Source organism: Pyxicephalus adspersus, chromosome 6 (assembly GCF_032062135.1).
Source record: "Pyxicephalus adspersus chromosome 6, UCB_Pads_2.0, whole genome shotgun sequence".
NCBI lineage: Eukaryota > Metazoa > Chordata > Amphibia > Anura > Pyxicephalidae > Pyxicephalus > Pyxicephalus adspersus.
Genome location: NC_092863.1, coordinates 990,433 through 1,001,695, shown reverse-complemented (window position 1 = coordinate 1,001,695; position 11,263 = coordinate 990,433). Strand labels below are relative to the sequence as shown.

The 11,263-nt window shown below is 40.4% G+C and overlaps 1 protein-coding gene and 1 long non-coding RNA gene across 2 annotated transcripts in view; one reads left to right on the top strand and one right to left on the bottom strand.

Moving 5' to 3' along the window:
• Positions 1 to 5,560, bottom strand: part of CACNG1 (calcium voltage-gated channel auxiliary subunit gamma 1) — a 16,725-nt gene extending 11,165 nt beyond the window's left edge. Inside the window, exon 1 of the mRNA XM_072414086.1 lies at positions 5,231 to 5,560. Coding sequence (XP_072270187.1) covers positions 5,231 to 5,471 — 241 coding nt within the window. The 5' untranslated portion in view covers positions 5,472 to 5,560. The remainder of the gene's footprint in view (positions 1 to 5,230) is intronic.
• LOC140332865 (uncharacterized) overlaps positions 1 to 11,263 on the top strand; it is a 359,753-nt gene that overhangs the window by 154,721 nt on the left and 193,769 nt on the right. The gene's annotated exons all lie outside the window — the stretch shown is intronic.

Sequence of the window (11,263 nt, the reverse complement as noted above, 5' to 3'; positions counted from 1 at the left end):
CGACCGACTGTACACACGGCAGATTTTCGCCCGATAATTGGCCGATACCGATTATCGGGCGAGAAAAATTTGCCGTGTGTACGCAGCTTAAGAAATGTGATATTTTCATCGCTTGAGAAGACTTATACATGACATGGCCCAAAACAGGCTGCAAGAGATCAGTAGCAGTGAGATAGACCAAACGGGTAAAAAAAATATTTTATAAAACAAAAAAGGCATTTGCTTATTATACAATGTACAAAGCAAACTCATTGTCGTTCATTTAAGGTCTGCATCTAGCCATCTTCCCGATTTCTGCTCTTTGTGCAGCCATCCCTATGTTTAAAGATGGAGTCTTAGAGGTGGGACACCTCATGCCGTATAAATTACTGCCCTGGAACAGAGACTGCCAAATGACTACAACCCCCAGGACTGTGTCAGCTAAGGGCATGTTAAAGAGAGCAACAGCAAATTCCCATACAGCAACCAAAAAGCCACAAGCTGATCTCAATATTATTGGGGAGGTGTCACTGCAAGTTTCAATTTGTTTGCCATGTTTAGTGGGGTCACCCACTGGCAAGGACTAATTACTAAGGGTAAGAAACGTGAACCACAGAAGTGTAGAATATTCATGTATGCTGGTCATAATTTGCCCTTTGTATCCTCGGAGTTCCATTGTAGGTTAATACTTTAAGGATATTAAAAAAGAGCAGTTTCATGAACATCCTAGGTGAAAATGGTATGACCTACCAATATTTGAATTCACTTTACTATGTGAACAGTATTCACTCTTCTAGTAAACTGACCTCAATGTGTACAATTAAATTACAATCACATGTGTGGGAGAGTCAGACCACCAGACTCCAACAGTAACTAAAATATCTTCCAGATTATCATATATCACTTGATTGCTGTGCTGTTAGATTGTATGATCTCCTGTTCTGTGTGACTAGAGCATGGGAATGAAATCTCATAACATGGGTCTGATCAGGGGCCATCCTACCATTTGCATTGATTGTGTAGGTGTACAGGGGCCCATTTAAAGCGATGTGGACAGGTGCTGGGCCTTTTATCACTGACACAACTGAATCTGAACACAGATGTCTCTTACCTAGCTGTCCATCAATACACAATACCCAGGAAGAAGATTTCATTTGACCAGGGGTAGAAAAATCTTGTTGCATGTGGGCCCTTGAATCTCCCAGTCTGGCCATGCCAACATTTACACTATCTAGAACCTGTAGACTGTAAGCTCCTGGGACCAGGCTGTGCTCATTTAGATAATTGCTTGTGAACTCATCAATACCTCTTGTTGCTGTCTCAGCAGTTTGAGGCTCAGCGATGTTGTTCAGATTGAGGTCTCAGAATTGTTGGGATCTCTTTTAATTATTTTAGTAATTTCATTGAGCATTCAGCATTACTTGGCCACAGGGACTGTTACATTATTTGTAGTGTAATATTTCCTAGGCCATGCTGAACTACATGTGATCCTTGGAAACGGTTGCATGTCTTTGCATGTGTGCCTATGTGATTTCTGATGTATCGTGGCAACTCCTGGCTCTTCTGGAGGGCATAATGCCAGTTACTTGGGCACACGTCTGTGTTCAGGTCTGACATAGAATATGAGGCTTTGTTTATCCTCTGAATGCAGAAAGAACAATCCATCTAAAGCTAATACTCCTATTTTGTTTCTTTTTTAAAGAAGGTTTAGATCCTCCAGGTTATAATTTGTGTCCCCACGTGGTAGTTCTACCCATTTTTATATATGCTGTTGTCACCAAGATGGGTAAGCTAGATGAAAGATAAAACCATACAGTTTCCAAATCAGGATCAAAGGAGAATTCTTTTGCTGGGGACACGTGTCTATTCTGCTTGCAATGGTCTCAAACAAAATCCACAAAGTTTTGGCTACAATAAATCGGTTACTTAGGCTGGGAAATCCTTATTTGCTGAACATACTACACCAATATTTCTCAGTTTTCAGTGAAACCCTAGAATTCCTTTTGGGTTTGCTAGGGGTTCCTTTGTCATTGAGCAATTGAAGTCTTCCAGGTCAGTTTTCTGACACCATTGTTGTTTTTGGCCATCTTTATGGTGACATTCTTCCCACTGGCCAGCAATGTAAGAGACATTTTCTCTGACCGCCGTACCATTAGCTGTAGATATGGTAATTATAGAAGAGGTTCCATAAGACGTGTAAGTTATTTTAGGGGTTCCCCAAATTTAAGAGTTTGGGAAAGGCAGTATTGGTGTGACTTCTCGCTAGACCACGTAAATACAAACATAAAGGCCAAGCTACCTCCCAGGCTTCACATACTGAGACAATTCCAGGTATTTCCCATCCATCAGGAATTGGCCATGTATACCCAAGCTAACAGGAATTGTATTCTAAATCTGAAGTTAGGTGAATTGCTTCAGGCAATCAGAATAAAGTGATTTCATTTTGTGTAGGTGATCACAATTGGTCAGATCGGAGCAGGAGAAGATGCCGGCTCTGCTTTCCATCCCATACCTAACTGTTTTCCTGGGGGATAAGTTTGGTGACAGATGAATTAATTTTGGAATTAGTGGAGCTTTGTCACTGCTGATACAATCCGTTACTAAATACACAGGGAGGGGGGCAGCTGCTGCATGAGAGGGAACACATTATAATAATATCTCAAATACATGGGTACTATTGTCACATAGGTGGTAAAACCTTCCTAAAATAGGAGTACAGGTACTGAGAATTACAGGTACTAGAGAAGTAGTACTGTGCAGAGTCTATATATACAAAATAAGAACAGATACTGAGAATTACCCCAGGGCACAGGACAAGAGAAGTGGTACTGTGCATAGTCCATACATACAGAATAAGAACAGATACTGAGAATTACACCAAGGGTACAGGGCAAGAGAAGTAGTACTGTGCAGAGTCCATAAATACAGAATGAGAACAGATACCGAGAATTACACCCAGGGTACAGGACAAGAGAAGTGGTACTGTGCAGAATCCATACATACAGAATAGGAACAGATACCAAGAATTACACCCAGGCTACAGGACTAGAGAAGTGGTACGAGTCTATACATACAAAAAAAAGAACAGATACCGAGAATTACACCCGGGGTACAGGACTAGAGAAGTGGTACTGTGCAGAGTCTATACATACAGAATAAGAACAGATACTGAGAATTACACCCGGGTACAGGACAAGAGAAGTGGTACTGTGCAGAGTCTATACATACAGAATAAGAACAGATACTGAGAATTACATCCGGCATATATAACGAGAATATACAGTATACATAGGATTTTCTGCAATGATTGTACTCGTGTGGTGACATATAATAAAGAAATGTATTCTCCTGTATGTAGTTGGACTGGGGGTTGTGACACACTTGTTCTTCGGACTCTTGGAATGTTCCTTATGAAATTGAGATGGGGCTAAATAATAGAGTATCCGTGTTTTGGCAGCTGAGTCAGGAGCAGAACTAAGTTTCTGGCTTAAGATGTTTTGATTTTGTGCTTGTCAGACTTGTTCTGATTGCAGCTATAAATGTTCGGTCCTTGTGGGTTCTGCACTTGTGGTAATGGCTGGATGTGTTCTGGGTTTGGTTTTTGCTTTGGCAGTCAGAAGAAGAACTGACACATTTTACCAGTGTCCCTTCTGCCATTATTATTTATATATATTAATATATGGTTACCCACCTCCTCATCATCCCACCCTAACAGGGACTGGAAATTAGGGATGACCCTTTATTCAGGAGCTTTCCTGAAGAAATGATACTATTACTTTATATTGTGACTGGTAAGGCAATGTATTTGTGCAGCCATGGAAAGTAACTGACACGTTCATATTATTATGGGCACCCAAGGTGGAAGGATTTTTTTTGTTATAGCTCCGAGATCTGAAAAGATTGAATTTTTGAATAGTGAGGTGAAATGTGATCATCCTGAATATATAATTGGGACCCTTGTATAGTGTATATCCCATAGTTCATCCATGATTCATTTTAAATAATAATTTACAAAATAAGCCTGAGACTAGGGCGTAGAAATATCCTCACCCATCCCAATGCCAGTCTACTCAGCAGGCACTGGGCTCATTTACAGACCCAAAAATGATCCAATCTCATGGCCTTTAAAGCTGCACCTTTGTCTCCAAACTAAACCTTTGTCCCATATACCTTCCAATTTTGGTTTAAAATGTCTTTCTCATATGTCCAGCATGACCAGAATCTCCAATACGGAATGACCAATAGTCTGAATTATTAAATTCTGTAACATTTATTTATAGCCTGCAGTCTATATGTTACAGACACATATTGCTTCATTTACTACTTGTCTGCAATATGAGCTGTTTGTGTTTCTAACTGTCATCAGATTCACATATGCACTGCGATGCGATATTTGGAAAACAAAAATCCTGATTCTGATTGGCTACGAGCAGTACAGATCAAAAACTATTTCTGATTGACAAAAATACAAGCGGCAATGTGGAGAAAAAAAAAAGAATTCTGTCCTGAAGAACAAACACTTCTGCCATCGGGATATTGTAATATCAGATACAGCGTACCTATGACATGAATGCGGACCTGTCCCTAAAGCTGGCCACACCCGTCACAATGGCTTGTACAATCTGATTTCCATCTATGAACAACTAGTAAAGTGCAAGGCCTGCCTGATTGGAAACAAATTGTATGGCTGGCTTGGGTAGTACTGAAGTCTAGGCAACTTGTAGAGAACAGAAAATAAAGTCTATTATGGTATAATACCTGCAATGAAAATGTCATTGGTTGGTTGTGATACACTAATAATATAAAAGCACATAGAATGTGTGTTTTATGTTTGTAATAATGTATATGTTTTATATGGGCAGCTCATGGGCTTCAATATATTTGGTATTTCACATTAGACACATATATTCTATTTTTAGTGTTTATTGAATACATTTTGATATTAAGACAGGGGCTTCAGACATTAAAATGGGTTGCTTTGCTTTTGCACCCTCGGATTTTCCAAACAATTACCAGTCTGATGTAAACAGTCTAAGATTGTACAATTGATTGCAGCGAATGTGGGCAGCTTTAGGATTTTGGAATAGCACTGGGTATTTTCTCAAAATCCTTACAAATGTAGACCACCAGACTGGTGAAATTGTCTAAATCTGGTTCTCTATTCACCCTCCAATGGTCCAGCCCAATGTCCAGAAAGCAGAGATATCTTATAGACTACTGAATGTATTCATAGCATAGATAGAGGACCTACCTCCTGGAAGACTAAGCGGGCCACACAGTGTGCTGACCACATCGTTACCCTCCACGAAGATCCTCTTGGTGCAAAGTTTCCACAGGCCGAAGTGGGCCACCTCACAGGGCTGGGTGAAATCATGTACAGTGGGGCTCATGACTGCCCAGTGGTTGCTCATGACAGCAGCCAGCATCAGAGACACCCCAATCAGGGTGATAAAGAAGGTGATCCGAATCTTCAGGGCTTTAAGTTCCTGCATGGTGTTGGTGGGATCCCGTGGGGTCTTTGTACCTTTAGGGGGGAATTGTCCTGCACTATGCAGGGATCTGACATCTACTGCTGTGTGTCTGTGATTTTTGGCTGGGGTTGAGGAAGGGGCTGGGCGTGCTTTGCAGTCCACAGCTGTTGGGGTCTGTCAACACATTTTATAAGTAGGGCCAATGCTATGGGGGGCTTCTACATACTTCGACATGACGCTTCATCTCCTTAATCATCCTCTTTGTCACATCAGGAATTGTTCTACTTTGCTTCTAATGAAGTATTTGGCTTTCTTTAATAAATAGTTGCATCCTGCTCCTGTCTGTGTGTACAAATGATTACTTCAGATAGAAATAAATATTTACTTTTTTTAGAAACAATACCAAGCCACTAAAAGGTTTGTTGTTAGTGTCATTTAAAATTTTGTCCGATGATCCTGCCATAATGCTTCTTGTTCAGTCACATTCTGGTTTAGTGACACTGTTCTGTCCAGTTGTACTACCGTCTTGTCACCCTGTCGCATGGCTTCTAAATGCACAGGCATGGATCACAGTTGTCACTATCGGGAAACCTGGCCATGCAGACTTTGCTGGAGTGCAGACAAGAAATAGCAGCAAGGCTTCAAGAGGTCAGCAGTACTGAGAGCCAACAAAGGACAAAAACAGGGATTTTATACAATACACAAAAACAATTGACAGCTGTTTACGATAAACACATGGCACAATCATTATGTCACACTACATTCATTGCACACACAAGGCACAATGGGCCTGACTTATTAAAGCTCTCCAAGGCTGGAGAAGATACTTTCATCAGTGAACCTGGGTGATCCAGCAAACCTAGAATTGATTTCATAAAAGTATTTTGCTTTTTGTTAGCAAATGTTTTCAATACTGGACAAGATCCATTCCATCAATATTGGCATCAAATTGTGTTTAGGTGAGGACATTTGTGTGACAGTGGCGGGGAATGGTAGATGCATGCAGGCCCATCAAATGCACAATTGTTCATTGTAACTGCCAAAGGCAATTCTAAAGCCTTTATCAATGTTTTTATTTAACATCTAGTCCAACCTTTCCCAGGATTTTTTAACACAGGGGAACCCTTGAAATACCGGCTATAATTACTTTATCCACAGATCACAGTATATTAGTGTGGGGGTCAGTGGGAAGAATTACTCTTTCACATTGCTGGCCAGTGGGAAGAATGTCACCCTTACAGATAGCAAAAAAATATCATTGGTGTTAGTGGTAACTGCCCTGAGGGGTGCAAACTGCTCAATGCTTAAGAAACTTTGGAGAAACCCAGAGAAAGTCAGGAGGTTTAAAGTAAATGTGGGTAGAAGGAAGTCATATAATGTATATTTGTTCATACCTGTCCATTTTCTAACCATATTCTCTGGAATGATTTGTTGTCACTGAATATTATTTGTGCAATACTAAAAACGTGTCTCTTAGGTATATTTTTGTTTCCACTTATTGGTGACATATAATACAATACTTCTGTTTTGTCCCAATTCAGTCATTAATTTCCAGAACTCAGCCAGAGAGAACAATTTCCTTTTTCTTTTTATAAAACAAAACTTTTGTCTGGTTTGTTGGAAAACCTCTGGTGGACAAAATGCCCATTATTGTCAAGTCTGGGGAGACAAGCGGTCGAATTGTTTAGGTGTGCGGCATATTACATTATACCAGAGGATATCACTAGGTTCGGGATGATTTGGGAATTTACATTGGAATATCTCTTGCTTGGGCAGTGTGTTCACATTGTATTATTCTATTCTTGTTATAACTTTATAGTATTTAATATATCCTTGTTATAGGATGATTGCTTGATGGAACATTATTTACTGTCTAATATGCATTTTACAAGCAAATCCTATGATAATGGAATTTATCATTTACCACCAATATGCCCAAACATATGCACCCAGACTAAACTAAACTTATACAGAATTTATTTACCAAGCATGTTACACAATGGATGCTCCAGTGCCCAAAAATATGGCAACTTAACAATGGCATGTCAAAACAACTTGCTTTATTTCTCCGTGTTTAGTCCAAGCCTTGTGCGCAGTATTAGATAGGGGAGTGTATTGTACTTTGCCTCACAACATTCACCATTCTGATGCTTGGATTACAATGTGTAAATATGTAAGCTACCTTTTATTTAATTTTGTACACTAGCATAGAATATTATTAATGTTTTGCATTAGTAAGGGAACCAGATACATTATTTTTCTTTTCTTTTAGTTTATTTTTTAATGTGTGTGTTTCTGTGGTGCACCTTGTGGAAAAAGAAGGCATTAGGGTAACTTTTTAATGCATATTAAAGACACACATCGTACTATAACCACGCCATACCCATTCCACATTTGCTAATTAAAATACTATTACAGTAATAAATTTCAAACAATAAATAATGTATAACATCTGTAAGCCCGGCTGGTATTTTCATACACATTCTGGAGATTCTCTATAAACCAAGAAAAAAAAAGGGGTAATAAATTTTACTAAAAACTCCTTGGCGTAATCTGATCGTCACTTTGTGAGGAGGCGCAGCGTCTGAGTCACAGCCACCGCTCCCCTGGTCTAAATCTGACTCACGCTGATCAGATGAAGAAACAGCTGTGAAGATTACATGTTGTCACTGCCAGGCAGACCTGTCACCTCCGCTCACTCCTCCATGGCCACAATGAGCTCTGACATTAGTCTCCTCTGCCTCTTAGTAATTGTTTAGTGTTTGTTTACATGGAATTGGTTGTGCTAGATTTGTCACCGAATAGGTTTTAAGATTCAAGAGATCACGTAACTATATGACTCTAACGATAATAATATGTTTATAAATCTAAATATTTTCTAATACATTGGCTGCAGAGCATTCCTCAGGACAGATTTCTTTATGTCCACTTACACAGGCTTTAGATGAAGACTACTGAGGGAGTGACAACACAAGTGGGAGACGGGGAGAGATCCGTGTCACTCTATAACAGAAAGTGGCTGAGCAAAGAACCTTTACAAACAATGAAATGTTCTGGGTGCGGGATGTCCCATAGTTATATGACTCCATCCAGGAGGGTAGTATTCCCAGGCCCAGTCCTCTATAAGTCCAACTTTGGTTATCATTCCTCTCCAGGACTCCATTAAGCTTTAATCCATCCCACAGCCCATGGCTGACAGTCTCCCTTCCTAGGAGTTCTCTTTGGTCTGTAAGCACAATTTCAGGATCCTATCCTGTATGTTAGTAGGTGGGGGACTGTGTCTGGCTCGGGCCTTGGGGACATTCCCTTCCCATGGCTTGCAAGGCCAAAGTCCTGACCAGCCCAAGCCCACAACCCAGTGGGCCATAATAGTTTTCTTTCTCACTGACTCACAACTATATGTGATTCCCCTACTGGATGGGTGCAAATATTTACCCCTGTGAGATGAACCCACCTTAATGGCACCAAGTGCAGTGACTGGAGGTACAGGTAAGTGTCCCTCACCAGTGACTGCTCACTCCTTATACTGTGTACAGGCAGCCAAACAACCAGTGAGGACCATTTCCAAACTACAGGTTAACTCTGACCAACTACCACATCTTAAATTAGGGAAACGTCCTTAATAAGGAGTCCCCCTACATATGCATACATCTTTGTATAAGAGGAGAGTGCAGAGTGAGTTGAAAGATGACCTGATCAGTCCTCTGCTGCTCTTTTACAGTCCAGCCACATCACCTCATTCCTTCTCTGAGAGGTCCAATAAATTAGCAAGAAATGATAATCATCCCTGTATTGTGTGATGTATCTGAGAGCTGAGGATGGCACAAAGGTTGGGAATGTTTTGTTACATTTCGTGCATTTTATAAAAATTTCTACCACAAAGATTATTCTGCTGAAAAATGCAAACTGTCTCAATTTTTTTTCCATTATCATAATCCCTCGTTTTTAATACATTGGAGAAGGAGGGAGGGCTTGTGTTACATTGGGTCGAAGGGAAGGATCCTACAACTTCTTACTAATCCTGGGGGTATTTGTTCACAATCATTGCCTGTGTTTGCAGCTGATCTCTTCCTAGTGGCTTCCTCTGCGGGTTGGTGTCTCTTTAGCAATAGGGTTAAGCTATGGAGAGATGTATATTGTACACTAGACCATTTTTCTGCTTTATTTAGCAAGATAACATGATGATATCTCACATGGAATCAGAGAAGTTGGGAAAATGGGGAGGACCTTGGTTTCCAGCTCTTCCTGAGGAATGCTTTTAGGATTCACCTGTGGGCTGCTAAGGTGCTCTGGCTGTATTATGAGGTTACTACAACACTGCTTTTTATTCATATGACCACCATAGCTATGGGCTGCAGTCAGGTTTGTATTTAGATATTGTGCTGCCATAAGCAAACATTAAAGATGAATGTCTTATGTAAGGGCCACATTACCAGTGCAATATTGCTGTATGGACTCCCCATTGTTGTCTGTGAATTTCTATCATCTTAATACACTAGAGAGTTGATTTGTGTCTGTGAAATGAGATCATTATACCTGGGACGCCTTTTTGGCACGCAATAATATTTTTATACGAGCAGTTTAGGAATCGGTAAGCTTCTTGTTTTACACAGCACTGACGAACGCATCTGGCATCATTGCAAACGCAGCGACCTCTTCTGAGGTTACGCACACGGAATAAATTGCCTCGCAGCTGAAATAATGATTTCTCAGCCAGCACAGTCTCCCTTTTTTAGGTAGAAAATGGACTCATTTTGTTTCTATAAATATAGATTGCTGCGTCCGGGTGTCCCCTAACTACATTGATGTCCTGTGTCACATGAGACCGTTTGTAATGTCACCCCATATTACATACAATGCAAAATGTGGTCATGGAGCTTATTGCACCAATTTAGCATGAGGAGTTTTATATCTGCTTAGAATTTGTACTTTTTCCCCTGGATATTGGTATTCCTCCACCTATTCTGCTATTTTGAGATTTTTCTTCTCCTGCAATTGTAGAATAATTAAAGAATAGCACACTCTAACAATTAAAGGACACTTATTGAGTAAGTACCAAAATGTAACCACTGAATATATACTTGAAGTGTAAATGGATAGCTGTGCTACCAGAGATGGAAAATCTCTGATTAATAATGACAGACGGTGACAAATCTCCCCGGATGACACATCGCAGCGGCTGCCATAACTTTTCTTCCTGGCTCTGATGCGGGATGAGAAAAGGAAAAGACTGGCCATTGACTTTGCAAATCTCTGTGATTGATAGCGAGCATTTCCAGCACACAAACATTTCTGTCTTTATAGTCACCATGAATGACATGGTTTATCATACCAATAAATTGTGATTCTGTGCAGCCAACCTTGTGATTTTACATCTAATCTACCAGCTATATTACTTTCAGAAAAGGTGAAAGGATTATTTGGTAGTTAGGAAATGCATGTAACAATGTCAGCTCTCCACCTTCAGCCTGGTTAATGGGCCAGAAATCGGTATCACCCCTTTCCAGTTCTCAGGGAGGTGGATTAAATACTAGGTGAAAAAACTTTGACGAGAATATAAAGTTCTTATTTTGTAGCCTCCATTCCCCACCCAGACAACAACACACACAAAATGGTATAAAAATGCGGCCATACCTACACCTTAGCTTCTGAAGGCTTCCTGTACGAGCCAGCAATATCCCTTGGCCTTGCCACAACACCCTGAGAAATTTAGGGATCCAAAATCTCTGCAGACAATGCTCCCGCACCATGCAGAAGAGCCCCAGAAGCAAAGGGGTAGGCTGTGTCACCTTCCTGGCCATCTGTCAATTATC